This window comes from Vespula pensylvanica, chromosome 8 (genome assembly GCF_014466175.1).
Source record: "Vespula pensylvanica isolate Volc-1 chromosome 8, ASM1446617v1, whole genome shotgun sequence".
NCBI lineage: Eukaryota > Metazoa > Arthropoda > Insecta > Hymenoptera > Vespidae > Vespula > Vespula pensylvanica.
This window is the reverse complement of record NC_057692.1, coordinates 741,313-756,312: the sequence shown is the minus strand read 5'-3', so window position 1 is coordinate 756,312 and position 15,000 is coordinate 741,313. Positions and strand designations below refer to the sequence as shown.

The 15,000-nt window shown below is 34.0% G+C and overlaps 4 protein-coding genes and 1 long non-coding RNA gene across 10 annotated transcripts in view; 2 read left to right on the top strand and 3 right to left on the bottom strand.

The window, feature by feature from the left end:
- LOC122631322 overlaps positions 1 to 3,765 on the top strand; it is a 7,558-nt gene extending 3,793 nt beyond the window's left edge. The window contains exons 1-3 of one of the 2 annotated variants that reach the window (XM_043816908.1): positions 1,288 to 1,523; positions 2,750 to 3,015; positions 3,197 to 3,765. In XM_043816908.1, the coding sequence (XP_043672843.1) occupies positions 1,488 to 1,523; positions 2,750 to 3,015; positions 3,197 to 3,425 (531 nt within the window). In that variant the 5' untranslated portion in view covers positions 1,288 to 1,487 and the 3' untranslated portion in view covers positions 3,426 to 3,765. Of the gene's footprint in view, positions 1 to 1,287; positions 1,524 to 2,749; positions 3,016 to 3,196 lie in introns of those variants that run through there. The other variant, XR_006327676.1, reaches the window with a different exon arrangement.
- A 443-nt stretch (positions 3,766 to 4,208) lies between these two features.
- LOC122631319 (S-phase kinase-associated protein 2-like) lies at positions 4,209 to 5,943 on the bottom strand. The gene is made up of 4 exons (XM_043816897.1): positions 5,485 to 5,943; positions 4,927 to 5,363; positions 4,731 to 4,858; positions 4,209 to 4,619 (listed from the first exon to the last, which is right to left on the bottom strand). Exons 1-4 carry the CDS (start codon positions 5,764 to 5,766, stop codon positions 4,294 to 4,296), a joined length of 1,173 nt encoding a protein of 390 aa, XP_043672832.1. The 5' UTR covers positions 5,767 to 5,943; the 3' UTR covers positions 4,209 to 4,293.
- Positions 5,944 to 6,097: 154 nt separating this feature from the next.
- LOC122631315 (S-phase kinase-associated protein 2-like) lies at positions 6,098 to 10,085 on the bottom strand. 5 transcript variants are annotated; one of them, XM_043816888.1, is made up of 7 exons: positions 8,861 to 10,085; positions 8,680 to 8,774; positions 8,246 to 8,566; positions 7,862 to 8,138; positions 7,336 to 7,772; positions 7,085 to 7,212; positions 6,098 to 6,980 (listed from the first exon to the last, which is right to left on the bottom strand). In XM_043816888.1, the coding sequence occupies exons 2-7, from the start codon at positions 8,715 to 8,717 to the stop codon at positions 6,634 to 6,636; spliced, it is 1,548 nt and encodes a 515-aa protein (XP_043672823.1). In that variant the 5' UTR covers positions 8,718 to 8,774; positions 8,861 to 10,085; the 3' UTR covers positions 6,098 to 6,633. The 5 variants fall into 5 exon arrangements, with proteins under 5 accessions (XP_043672823.1, XP_043672822.1, XP_043672825.1 ...); XM_043816887.1 differs by having other exon boundaries at positions 8,680 to 8,737; positions 9,293 to 10,085; XM_043816890.1 differs by having other exon boundaries at positions 8,680 to 8,737; positions 9,465 to 10,085.
- On the top strand, positions 6,777 to 7,472 carry LOC122631327. The gene is made up of 2 exons (XR_006327678.1): positions 6,777 to 6,910; positions 7,100 to 7,472. It is a non-coding gene; the product is annotated as an uncharacterized LOC122631327 (long non-coding RNA).
- A 71-nt stretch (positions 10,086 to 10,156) lies between the features above and the next one.
- On the bottom strand, positions 10,157 to 11,235 carry LOC122631325. Its single transcript, XM_043816910.1, has 3 exons — positions 10,868 to 11,235; positions 10,548 to 10,692; positions 10,157 to 10,456 (listed from the first exon to the last, which is right to left on the bottom strand). The coding sequence occupies exons 1-3, from the start codon at positions 10,995 to 10,997 to the stop codon at positions 10,222 to 10,224; spliced, it is 510 nt and encodes a 169-aa protein (XP_043672845.1). The 5' UTR covers positions 10,998 to 11,235; the 3' UTR covers positions 10,157 to 10,221.
- Positions 11,236 to 15,000: the final 3,765 nt, after the last annotated feature.

The following is a 15,000-nucleotide window of genomic DNA, read 5'->3' as shown; positions in this document are numbered from 1 at the left end:
TTATTATTATTATTATTATTATGTTTATTATTATGATCATCGAAGAAAAAGGATACTAAGGCGAAGAAGAGGACACGAAAGGTAACGATACGGCACCCTTCGAATGATCGAGATCGATCAAGCCGATAAATCGCTACCGTTAGGATGGATACGGTTTTCTTCGTGGAATGCAATATGGGTTCGGTTAGAAGCAAATCACGGAGTAGTAGCAGAAATAAAATGTCAACGATGTCGCGGCACGCTTGCACCAAAGAGCAAACGCATCCTCTTAAAAGGTTCCGAGATAGAGAGTATTGTTGTGTGATCTGGCGTACCCTTAAACGAGCGAGTTCTCGTTCTTACGTTCGTGACGACGTTGCCCTTTCCACGTCGGATCCGTTTTCAAAACCGACAACCGACATGATAATGTCTCATGCGTCTCTCCTCCTCGAAAGATATCGAGAGAAATATAGCGAGCGAGTTAAATGGAACAACGATTTTATTATGGATCGAGGACTTCGAGGACTCGACGAACGATTAGTCCGCCATTTTGAAAGACACGAGACTATAAGATTACATCGGACGTGTCCATTTAAATTCGTCAAAGTGTCTACGAATAATACGGTCTTATTTCAGATATAAGAAAATCTTAACAAATGGAATAAAATTCATTCGTTAGAAATTCGAATTGGATATAATTGAATCGGGATGATATTATTTTTAGCAACAACAAAAAAAGTACATTTTTATGGAGAAAAATTTCGATAGAGATTTAGAGATAGAGAGGGTCGATCGTGTTCCTTTCTAAATCGATGAAGCATCGACGTCACGTAAATGTCGCGCTATAACATAGAATTAGAAGGAGGAGGAGGAGGAGGAGAGAATATCGAGTAGAACTTGGTTATACGAGAGCGAACGAACGATCGATGACACGATCGATGACTCTTTAAGATCGGTGCATACATCCGGGGAAAAAGAAGAAGAAGAAGAAGAAAAAGAAAAAGAAAACGGGAGCTACCTTTGCCTCTTGTTGTTCTTCTCGATACAGTCGAGGAACAGTAGAAGACAGTAGAGAAACTCGGAGGGGGAAAAAAGCGTTCAGTTACGAGGAGTATATAAGACACGGGGGAGCCAACGAGCTCGGATAAGCGATAGATTCTCTCCTAGGACAAAGGAGCTGCGTGATTTCGTCGCGTTCCGATATATATATATATATACACACACATATATATATACATATAACAAAAAAAAAGAAAGAAAGAGACAGAGAGAAAGAAAAACAAAAAGAAATAATCACGCGAATATAAATCTTCGGATTTACGATCGATCGACCGACCAACCGATCGATCGATCGTTCGTTCGTTCGTTCGTTCGTTCGTACGTACTTACTTAAGCTGATCGATCGTATTTAATTACCTTACGTACATACGTGCGTTCGTGTCGTGTTCGTGGGATATGCCATTTCGAGTGTGTCGTCACAAGTGATCGTCGTCCTCAGCAACATCGTCATGGATCCTCGTCGATTTATCGTCGCACGATCGTTGGTACGTTCCTCGTGGGAAAAATGAAAAAAAAAGAGAATTAGAAGATAAGAGGCAAGAAACGTTAGAGAGATCGAAAATCCTCATAAATCACAGACGGAGAGAGAGAGAGAGAGAGAGAGAGAGGAGTTCTCGTCTCGTGTCATCCTTTCGAATTATATTATCGTAAATATATAGATAAAACAGAAAGTATGATTATCGTACTTGTTTCGTTTCTTTTTTTTGTTTTTTATTTATAAAAAATATACATCTATACACACACACACACACACATATATATATATATATATGTATATATATATATATATATATTTCGAACGAAAAAGTATTCGCAAGATTCTCTCGCGTTTCATTCGAACGAACAGCTCTCGACCTCTTCGCATGATCATAAATCCCGCGCGAATGTCGCAGTGCCTGTTACATTCACGCTCCTACTTACGAACGTAACCACCATAACAACGTCTTAGCTTCTCTTCGTCGACTGCAATAGTGATTCTTCTCTCAATCGAGAATATACTTTACCAATGAAATTATTATACCTTATTCATTGGTTACGTAGATATCATTGTTTATTTTTTGCTTCTTTTTGTTACGTATAACGAATCAATCGATCGTATCTCTCAATTAAACGGATAAATAATTCATACGTAATAACTGCAATAAATTCTTAATAATTAAACGAGATATTACGTAGGAAAGATTTGCGATTTAAAACGATAAAATGATATTTGAAATTCTTATCGGGAAATCGATCGGATCGAACGAAAGCGTAGCCGTTCGCATCGCCGAAGGCATTGAATGAAATCGAAAATAAGTCTTGTGATGAATGATGGAAGAATAATTAAATAGAAAGTACAGAAAGGTCCATTCGAGGATGGCCCGGTGGTCTTCGGTCGATGATATGCGTGCCATCCCGATTCCAATCGTCGGTTATACAATTTAACTTTTACCATCGGACGACGCATAGCTCGACGTTGATCCTGGGTCATCGATCTCTCGAACGTAGCCACGATATACGTACATAAGTACCTTCCTTCGGCATTTCGTACTTTTGAAATGATGCAATAATAATAGATGCGTAAAAGATTATGTAGCCATGCTTTTTATTTTCATCGCTCGACGAGCGTTTTATCTGTCGGGGATGGAAATAGAAATGAGGAGAGGGAGAGAAAGGTATTTCGATTAAAAGAGAAACAAAAAGGATGAGAACATTTTTCACGATACGGCAGGTCGCCGTTTGTCTGCTAGCCGCGACTTACTGTTCGGCTGAAAAATTGTCACCCGATCAAAAGGCCCCACCTTTCGCCCGTGGCTCCGGTGGACTTATTTTGAAGGCACCCTTCGAAGGTGGAGGTCAACCGGCAGGTTCGAGTAACGTTGACGGAGTTCAAAGGGAAGAAAAGGAAGATATTAAAATCGTTGACGGTCAACCGGTTCGCGTTGTGGAAGGAAGTTTCTCTTACAAGAGCCCTGAAGGACTTCCTGTGTCTGTTAAGTATGTCTACCGTTTACTTGTATTTTAATCAATTTTCCATTTCCTTTTGCTCTTCTATTTACTATGTATCCAGACAGTAAAACTTAATTGTCCTTGCTTCGTAATTATTATCGACTTAACAAAGAGAAGAAGAAAAATAAACGAGATAAATAGAATGGTGATATAAATGTATAAACTCAAGGTACGTCGCCGATGAAAACGGGAACAGAGCCAGCTTCAAATTTGGTACAGCTGCTGGAGGTGGTAATGGAAAAATTTCTTCTGGAACTTCTTCAGGAGCGAGTCCTACGGGTTATCCACCCAGAGGACCACCCAATGGCGTTGGCAATGGAAAGGAACCAGGATTATATTTGCCACCTGGAGGCAACAAGGATAAGAATGTCGATAGAAAATATCTTCCACCGCAATAATCGTTCTTCCTCGTACTGTCCAACCTGGCATTTCAATTAGAAAGGATTGGAAAAAGGATTTCAATGCAATCGGTAGAGACGATCGATAATTCGATCCTTCTTCTTTTTAACTAACGACGCGTTAAAAAAAAAAAAAAAAAAAGAAAAGAAAGCACGTGAGCTCCATTTAAATTGACTATAGTTGTAGAGAACGCGCGTCGTTTAGAAATATATATTTCAAAAATAATTTACGACGACGTTTAAGCGTCGTAATCACGGACCTATGTACAAAGATTCCAATCCGTGTCTCTTCGGGAGATCACGCGATAAAAAGAGAAAAATATATTTTTTTATAAATTTTTATCGTCCTCTATTTATTTATTTATTTTTTTGTTTATATCTTTCTGTTCCTCTTTTTTTTTTCTCCTTTAATTATTCGCCTTTTTGACCATCTTCGAAATTACGCATTAATTCAACGTCTACGGTATATAAATCGTCGTAAGAAGGGAAGAACGTGGAGAAAGGGAGAAGTTGCTTCTTCTTAAAGAAATCAGTGAGAGGCTGCTAATATCGAACTTCTTACGTGCGATTCGACGCATACGTATAAAGTCGTACATTCCCATGAAATCTATTTACTACGTGTAACTCGACTTAATACGAACACTTGTTCTCAAGCGTTTTACCTGTTCGCATGTAACTACGATTTATTGAAATTACATGGATTCGCCGATTATGGGTTTTTAATATATACGTATATATTAGACATTTAATAATTATTTACATATGTTTGTGCGTGCATTCAACTTTATTATTTTGTTTTTTTTTTTTTTTTTTTTTTTTTTTGTAACGTTTCGGTTCCAACAATTTCTAACAATTTCTTTAATCAAAACTAATTTCTAACTCGAAAGCCCCAAATAGTCCCGCTTTGATTACCTATAGTGGGCCTTGCGATAGAACTAAACAGAAACTTATTAATTTTTAATTTGTTCGGCACCGACTTTGGTAACAAACTAAATATATCCAAATACTCCATACGTGGCATACGTTCCAATTCTGAATACGATAATGTAGATATATTGTAAGAACGACTTAACGACAAATGTTCTAATTTCGTCAAATTTAGAATATTTAAAATTGTTTTGTCGGTAAGTACGCTACAATCGCTTAAATCTAATTCTATGATATTTGGACAGGATCTTATCAATTCTTCGATATCTAAAACATACATACATATATATATATATATATATATATATATATATATATATATACATACATTTGTTAAGTACGTAAAAAATAAATGCTCGACAAAAAATGTTCACCTACCGTAATCTATTATAACTTCTCTACATCCAGAAATATTTAAGCGAGTAATAGTAGGTGGAAGCATTTTACATAAAATAGTAACAGATTCTTTATCCAACGAACACCACGCCACATTGAGTTCGATTAAGCTGTAAGAACGAACGAACGAACAATTTATCTATGACATCGTAGACAAATTATAAAAGAATTTATTTACCTTCTGAGTTTAAGTATATCTAAGATACCCTTGAGATCTATTCCTTCGCACATGGCCAAATTCAACACCTCTAATTTGGTGCAATAACTTAATTCTTTACAGCACGCTGCATTCAAAGTACAACTTTCCAAGGATAATTTTTTTAAATCTTTACATTTTGATAATAAACTTGCCAGATTATCTGGTAATATCATTGCCATAGAAAGATCCAAGTATTGTAATTTGTACGTACAATCGTTATCGCAACGAACATTCATTTCTTGAATCACAGACGTTATAATCTTTGCTTGTGCAAGCCTTAATATTCGAACGCCTCTCGATAATATTTGTTGCAACGTAATTTCCTTTAAAGTCTTCCGATATAAATCTAAATTTTTCCATAATATTTCGTTGTACGTTATTTCGTGCCATCTCTTGCAAACCATCGTACACTGTACCTGTAATTTTTTACAAGCAATACTTCTTTTTATTTCCTTATTAGACACAACGATTATTCGCAGTGATTAATTTGCTCGGAATTAATTCGAATAACATATCCGTGTATAAATATTTTTTTACCAGATCCTTCTTAGGCAACCATTTAAATATCAATAAAATTAATTCGTTCGATAGTTTGTCATTAAAATCATCGTCTCCCACGCAGGATGATATTCGTTTGTTCCTAAAGAAAAATATATTCCTAATATCATCGACATTAGGAAAAACATTAAGCGTATTTCGATCGTCACTCTTTTTAATATTTTTACAACGATTTGTTACTTTTCGCGAGATATAAGTACTTGTAGATAGAACAGATTTATCAACGACTAGGTCTCTTGAAGTGCGAAGACTTTGTTCCATGTTTTAACAAATATCGTAATTGTAAAATTTCGTAACAATATCAATGTTTATTTCACACTCGTTTTCAGGCACTCACTTCACATCTGTTCGAGTTTCAATTTTAAACTAAAACGACTCGCTTACTCGTAACGCTGATATAACAATAACCTTGTGTAAGAGGATATAAGCGAAGAAAATATTTACAATAACACGAATTCTAAATAAAGCAAACATTTGTATCTTCTTTTTATTTCGGCTTAAGACAAAATCTCGTCAAGTCGATTACAAGAATAGATGGTAATTTTTCAACAAGAAGATTGAGACCTCTTACGCGAGAAGAAATAGAAATATCTAAAATTATATAAATCTTTTATTCTTTTACAATGCATACCATACAATACAATAATTATTAGTTAAATACGATCACACTTGATGAACACCTGTATGCCGCATATTTATATATAAACACATATATATGAGCATACAGTAAATCATGAATTGTTATATACAGAGCATCCCCTATTATGCAAAATATATATAATCTAATTTTAGTAATACTAAAATGAAGATGTAGTTCACCTTAAAAAAAGGGACATCTGAGAAAGAGATCTGAATTAGTGAATTACGTACAGTTAGTGATTCGAATAAGCGTGCTTATCATATTAGTTTCTTTTTTTTCTTTTCTTCTTCTTTTTTATCTTTTTTATTTATTTATTTATTTATTTATTTATTTTTTTTTTTTTTTAATAATATGATCAGTCTCACAACGAAGGCCAGTATTACTATAAAAATAAAACCTTCTATACAATTTCATATTAACTTTATCGTGTTATTCGTAACATTGACTTTCTGCTAGAATTATATAATTGTATCACCGTTTTATCGATCTCAGTCTCGAACTCTAAGACCCCAGATACTTGTTCTTCGAACGCCAACTGTTGGTCTTGCGACAGAACTGTATAGGAACTTATTAATTTCAGTTTCCCCACAATTAGATTGTACAGATTTTAGCATTGGTTCCGACATCAAACCAAATACATCCAAATACATCAGACATGGCATATAAGCTAATCTAATATAAGTTGACGGTGGTATACTGTAACAGCGACTTAACGACAAGTGTTCCAATTTAGAAAAATTTAAAAGATTAGGAACTGTATTCATGGTAAGTAGCGTGCAATCGCTTAAATCTAATTCTACGATCTCCGGACAAGATTTGACCAAATCTTTGATATCTAAAACGAATAAATTCTGATTATAATCTCGTTGACAAATTACACAATATCAATAAAAAGAAAAAAAATAATAATAAAAAGAAAAAGGGAAATATTTCACTTACTATCGTCTGTCATAGTTTTTCGGCATCCGGATATATTCAAGCGTGTAAGGGAAGGCGGAAGTGATTTACACAACAGAGAGACAGACTCTGCATCCAACGAACACCATGCCACATTGAGAACAGTTAAGCTATGACAATTGTAAATTTTTCCGATAATTTACATCATGCATTATAGTATAAGTCTAAAATAAATACAATTGGGGCTACTTAAAGTGCTCAAATTGATAATATTCGCCAAGAAAAGTGCTTACCTTCTAAGTTTAATTAAATCTGTAACACATTCAAGATCTAGCCCTTCGCACATAGCTAAATTCAACACCGTCATGTCAATATTTAAACTTATCGCATTACAGCATGCCATATTCAAAATACAACTTTCCAAGGATAATTTTTTTAAATATTTGCATTTAGATAATAAATTTGCTAAACCGTCCGCCGATATTACTGCCATAGAAAGATCCAAATATTGTAGTTTACAGACATAATTACTACTTAAAACTTCAGTGCTGTCTTTAAATATAGGATCTGCAATTTCAGCCTGAGCAAGCCTTAAAATTTGAACGCCGCGTGGCAATATATGTTCCAGCGTTCCTTCGTTTAAAACTTTACTACCTAAATCCAGTCTACTCCATAACGCTTCGTCTCGTGCTATTTGGCACCATCTTTTACAAACTAACATGCAACGTACCTAAAGTTAAACATATATGATAATAAATCGTTTAGCATAGCACCAGATTCCAACATTTACAAACGTTAATGTACATATACGTTCATTACCAAGCATTTCTTAGGTAACCATCTGAATATCATTAAAATCATTTCATCGGATAGTTTGTTGAATTCGTCGTCTCCTCCATGCGACAATTTTCTTTTCCTTCTATACAAGTAAAAATGATCTAAACTATCCTTATTTGAGGAAGCATTTAATTTTTCTTTACCATAGTCATCTTTAGTATCTCCAAATGCTTCAACCTCCACCCTTGAACCATAACCAGATTCATTCGTATGTCCATAATTGCATGGATTGTCCATATCATACGGATCCTGTTCTAGCCTTTGATAAAAATAAATACGACATTACGAATTGTACGTAGAACATAATACTAACGTATTGTAACATTGAAGCAAACTTAGATAAAGGAATTATCAATTGTTACAAACCTTTCGATACTGGCAGTTTCAAAACTAGAATCTCTGTACAGAGGTTTCTCTTCCGATTCGTAAATGCCGTTATCATTCAATGGTAACCGTTTATTATTATCCGCATTATTTAGCGGAATAATACAATCCGGCGACTGTACTTTGTTAACGTTATCACAGTTGATTGCTTCGTCCTCCAGCATACTAACACCCATGTCTTCTAATATTTCTGGCTCGACGAGACTACTATCGGCAGTGTAAGACCATCTTGTACTATTCTTTGACGTACTATTAAATGTGCTATTTAAGTTATTACAGCCATCATCCATACGTACTCGTTTACTGTAAAATAATAATTATTATTCCAACCTGGTACCAAGAATATCTTGAACTATTTGAAGATGAAATTATCTAAAAACAAAGTTCTAACTACATAAGTAAATATAGAACAGAACCTGCTCCACCATGGTGAAGAGGACGTTTGTTGGCTCATCTTAAGCTCGTAGAGTTTCACTTGAAAGTAACGAAAGGCTGTTTAGAAAAGGAAAAGCTAAAAGGGAAACTCTAATGTATGAGAAATGACAATTTTAAGAGATACTAAATACGTATAGCCCGTAAACGAGAATCTCTTTATACCTCAGACACATCTGATACGACCGAAGTGAACTGTATCCCGGTACACAATGAGTTGACAACAATAGAAAAAAAAAAGGTCAATAATATGGGTACTCGCGAGCGCGATTTATAGAAACGTACAAGTCACAGATACATCAAGAGAATATCGCAGTACGATCGGGATACGTCGAGAGGGATAGAACGATCGGTCCAAAGGGATCGTATGTCTCATCGAACGAACGAATAAAATAATTCGAAGCGTGAATTAAAAATAAATGCATTTTTTCAGAGGTCACACAGTGCACGTAATCCCGATGAAATTTAAACGTAAACTACGGGATAACGGTCGCACTTTTCGCAAAGGAACGAACTCGATACCCAAAGATTCTTTATATCGAAATTCCTTTCTATTCGGAGAGAGTAAAAACGTGAAGCAAAGGTTTTTAACCTTACTTGGTACGCGCTAGTGCGGGCGTACACCTGTATCCCCCTCCCCCTTAAAAGCAACAGGTAAGAAAATAAGGGTACGCCGCGAGGAACGTCGATTTCTCGTTTTTCAAACGGTTCGACCAATAATCCAAGCGAATTATTTCATAGGAAAGAAAAAGCGAATAAATCGACTGACCTCTCTGGCGGTGAAAATTCCTCGGAATTCTCGATATCCTCCTGACCGAGTCTCGTGTGCTCCACCATGCCGGAATTCATTTTTGGCGGAATATTCTCGCTCTATCTTTTTTTCAATCGACCCAAACTAAGCGTGGTTAAGAATTGCGAGACGCGAAAGCCGATTGCTCGAAATACTTCGAGATATTTCGATAGTACGGCCAAACCTCGACGCTGATTGGCCCTTAGACCAAATCGAAATACTCGACGTAACTTCTTATTTCGATTAATGCAATTCGATACTATCGTTGTAAAATTTTGGCGGCGAAAGAACAGGTGCATTGCAACGGGGAAACCGAGTGGGGAAACGTTCAGTGTTGATTATCGAACGTGGAAATACGTTTTCGCTTCTAATCGTTTTTTAATCTGTGATAAGTAACGCATGTATGAAAGGATTATATAAGGATTCATTGGCGGGAATATACACGTGAGTATTATCGCGCGGGAAAAATTCGTTCGTTCCTTAACTTATAGGTTAGAAATCGCGCGCGCAAATTTACTCTCGATATGGAATAAAGAATTTTCATTGAAAATCAAGCACTTCTTTCACAGCGAATTATTTATTCCTTTAATCGAAGCATTTATCGTGTTCGTTACACGAAAGGATATTCTCGAAAGGATTCCATTTCTTTTTCCTTTATTCTTTTCTTTTTGTTTCTTTTTAATACCTGAACCGATAAAATACCTTTACGATCGGAAAAAGAAAAAGACGAAGAAATTCATTCGCCGTTTGGTCTATCCTTGGACAAGCGATTTCTTTTATCGTAGAATTTATCCTTGGAGTAACTTTCTCGAAGGATCGGTGCACGAAAGCCCGGTTGAGGATCAGGTACTTTCGTCTTCTTATCCTCGGCGTATATCTTCATTTGAAAGCTTACTAAATCCGACGTTTTCTTGTGAAATTGAAATCTTTGATCCTTGGGTTCTATACCTTTCTCGTGCCACCAGCCATAACTATGAAAATGCGATAATAAATGAAAATAGATAGTTGCTCGAATTAACAAAAAAAAAAAAAATACTTCTCGTTTCTTCGACTTGTTATTACGTGTGACTGGTCAGTAAAGGCCAACGATAGAGTTCCTTTGGAATTTTCTCTTCTTCGTTAGTCAATCGTTTAATCGTATCGTCGACATCGATCCTTTGCAAATCCTCGAGTTCTCTCGAATAAAATTTTGGCGTTACGAAGTTCGCTACGAATTTTATCTCGGTGTTATATGTATATATATATATATATATATTTTTTTTTTTTTTAATAACGACTTTATCGACCGAGTGAATTAAATAATGATCCACGAAAAAGAAGAATCATTGACGAAAGTGAATATCGAAAATAATAGTGATAGTAAAAGGTACCTTCTTACGTACCATTGCTTTTAGAAATGTAAGCATCCGATCGTCCAATTGGTTGTTGCTTGGAGAAACAAAGTTTGAAGGGTGGCTTATCCGTTTGATTTTTCAAAATCGTTTTCGAATCAGTTCGTGAACTCACCGACATATTTCACAACGTTCGAATAAATGAATAATAATTTCTCTCACGCTCTCTCTTTCTCTCTATCGTTTTGCAATGTATTTTTCTACCTTCTTTTTGTCCACGCTCAAAGAGGAAATAACACGTAATGTCAACGACACCAACGGGGACTTGTTTATTTGATCGATATTCCGAGGGTAGGATTGTTAGAAACGTAAAAGAGAAACTAATTAACATATAAAATTGAAATTGTTTTGTTAGATTTTTTTTTCCCCTCAAAAAATGAAAAAAATGAAAAATCAAGGAAGAAAATGAAAGAATGCGATAACAATTTCAGATACTTCTTTCTTTCTTTCTTTTTTTTTTTTATTTCATCTTCTTTTTTTTCAATGCTCCCCATTAATAATGCATATATCTGAATAAAGTATACGATTTAATAATTGTTAGTCTTAGTAATGTTACAAAATCTTCTCAACGTTTACGCACACATCTCCTCTCTCCCATCCTTCCTCCCTCAATCCTTATTTCTTTTCTTTGCTTTTTTTAAAGCCAAACTTTATTGCATTCGCACGAATTTCTACTCGTACGCGATCATTTCGCGTTCAAAAAGATCGCTACTTCGAATGAAAAGTTCAGCCATTTTTGTAAATATCTCTCTCTCCCTCCCTCTCTCTCTCTCTCTCTCTCTCAATTTTGCCCTTTCCATACTCATCGTCTATTTCTCGCATAGCAACGTACAAAAGTGTTCGTTCGTATTAAGCAAAATCTTTGATATGAGCCAGTCGAAGTAAGAAGTCAATCTTTATATGGAAGGCTTATTCATTGTCGGCTTACGAGCCAAACTTTAAATACTATTTTATCGATAAAACACGAGCATTCAATAACCATTATGAGATTTCACAACTCTTATTGACTTTTTAAAAATGTATCGTAATTAACATCGACTTTATTCCACCCTTTCTCTCTCTCTCTCTCTCTCTCTTGCTCTCTCCCTCTTTCTCTTTCTCTTCGACTTGTACTGCATAACCTTGAAACTCGTTTCAATGTTAAGAGTCCATTTTTATTTGCGAAGAACGTAGAAAGGAAAGGTGCTAATTAATATATATATACATATGTATATACACACACACACACATATATATATATATAATTAGCACTTTGCCTATATCTAATTCGTCGTTAATCATGTGAAATCGTTAACGAGATTAAATCGAAAATGCAAGGCGGGATCTTTGGAATATGGCGGCGATATCGCCATTGCATATCAACTCTTCATACTCTTCATGCGTACATACATATACATAGGATAAAACATACTAATATAGTACAATACTATCGCAAATCGTAATCTCAATTACGCCGAAGTGAAAATATCAAAGGGAACAGCACCGCCAAGTTATCCATTAGTTATTCTAATATCGAAGTTCTCGTCTAAAACGATCACGATTATAATTTCTTTATGAGAAAAATCCTTGATACTCTCTATGTCTTTCTATTTATCCGTCATTAGATTAGATAAAAGTAAGTTATAGATCGTCCCTTCTTACGGACGAATTCTTATGGCCCTATTTTTCTTTTTCTTCAATTTTTTTTTTTCGTCTTTTCTTTTCTTTTCTTTTTCTTTCTTTCTTTTTTTTTTTTTGTTCTTTTCTCATTTTACGAATTACATACCGTGAAACTTTTTCTTTCCAGATAAAAAGTAGCATGTTCAGATTTTTTCCTCTAGCATCGACGAAATCAACGAATATTCGCGTGAAAAAAAAAATATTGTAATAAATAAAAATCTAAATAAGGGATCGAAATAATCGAAATAAGGGAATAATAATATTTGTTGTTTAAAGATTATTTTTTCTCTTCTTTTCTTGTTTCTTTTTTTGTAAATAAAAATATGCGCTCTAATTGGAGAGGACAGAATTTTTTCTAATGACGCCATTGCGCGATAAGTGTTAACCGCACTTATTTTACACACCGATTAATCATTTTAGAAAGCAACTCGTTTTAGGTTTTTGATACTCGCGTTATTATTATTATTATTATTATTATTATTATTATTATTATTCCGAGCGAAAAATCACGATTTTATAAATATTCAGCTCTTTTCTAATCATTTTGTTGGACGATCTTACAGGATTTAAATCTTTCCTTCATTCCCTCTCTCCTACCTTTCTTTCAACTCATTTCGATATATCATAATACGCGTTATAATAAAAGTTGTTTGTACGTTCATTAATACAGTCTCAACATTTACAGGTTTTTCTAGGCTAAAAACGCGCGCATTTTCAAACTGAAGATAAAAAAATCTTGTAACGCATCGTGCTTGCACGAAAGCTTCCTTCTCGAAAATGATAGTTTTTTTTTTTTTTCTTTTTCTTTTATAATATATTCTTTTTTGTTCTTTTTTTGTTTATTTTCTTTTTTATATTTTTTTTTTTTTTTTTTTTTTTTTTTTTTTAAGGAACCATTTTGGCAAGAGAATAAAATAGATTATTCTCATGGTTATTACATCATTAAAAGTACGATCGAGCAAAGAATTAGGCGAACACGTTGCGTTACTATATTGTATTTTAAACCTTCTTTTGAATATCTTCTTCTCTCTATCTATCTATCTATCTATCTCTCTCTCTCTCTCTCTCTCTCTCTCACGCACACACACGCACATATATACGTGCCAGATACATACTCTCTATTTTTATCACGCACTCTTCTAATTTTAAAGACGAGTCATTCCCTCGGTTTTCACATCTCAAAATAAACTCCCACGTATTATATCGACGAAGAAAAAAAAAAAAGAGAAATAAAAATTATTTATGGCATGATCGCATAGTACGAGAGGAAAACTTAGAGAGTTCTCGTTAGTGCTACTACATGGAGGCCATTAAAAATTCTATATCTCAGAGGACATATTAAAAGTACCGTGAAGATTTTTTCATTTTTCTTTTTTTTTTTTTTTTCATTTCATTTAATTTTATTTTTTTTCCCCCCATTTATTTCGTCTTGTTATTAATACGAGACTAATAATGACAAGGCATCTACTTGGATTTTTTTTCTTTTCATTTTTTTTTTTTCTTTTTTCTTCTTTTTTTTCTCTATCAAGAGGAATCACTCGATCGGTGTTGAGGTTAGATATTTAGGTGTTCTTTTTTTCTATGTCTTCTAATAGCCACATAAAAATTTGTGTGCACTCTAAATTACTTTGAAAGGAATATATATGTATATTTTTTTTTTTTTTAATTTCTAAAGCACAGAAATGTGTGTGAAAAAATAAAATTTTGTTCGTCTCTTTTCTCCTTCTATCGATCATAGCTTTAGGACAAATCTTAACAGCGAAACATGTCAGGAACGCAAAGTAAAATTACGAATTATATAACACCGATATTCTCGGCGGGATTATAAATTAAGATCATAGAGACTATACACATTGATAACCTTAGAGACACATCTTGGATCATTAAGAGAAAGAATAAAGAGATGATAGATGTATTTCACGACAGATATGACCGGGTGATTATTAATCGATTCTGAAAGTGGTCCAAGTCAAAAATAAAAAAGAAAAAGAAAATAAGAAAAAAGATTAGTTACATATCGTGTAATTCATATAATTAGGTCATCGGCCTACGAATTATGCAATAAATTAACTTCTTTTTACATTTTTTTCTTTACGTTAAACCGCTTTCACAATCGTTGGGAATATATGTTTATGTAATATATATTTATAAAATTCTCATAAGAATTAATCGATGATATAATATTTTACAAATTGAAATTGTATAATTGTCTGTTTATTGAATTATGGAGATCGTAAAAGATCTACAATCGCACGAGGAAAATCATGAATATTATTGAAAAAAAAAAAAAGAAAAAAGAAAAAGAAAAATAAAAAAAATAAAAAAAGAAATGATCTGTGAATGAAAAAAAAAATCAATTGATGCAGTAAACATCGAATCTATTTACACATTTTTTTAAGATTAATGGGAAAACAAAAGAGATGAAAATGAATGAAAATAAAGATATTTGCCGACGATGGAAAAAA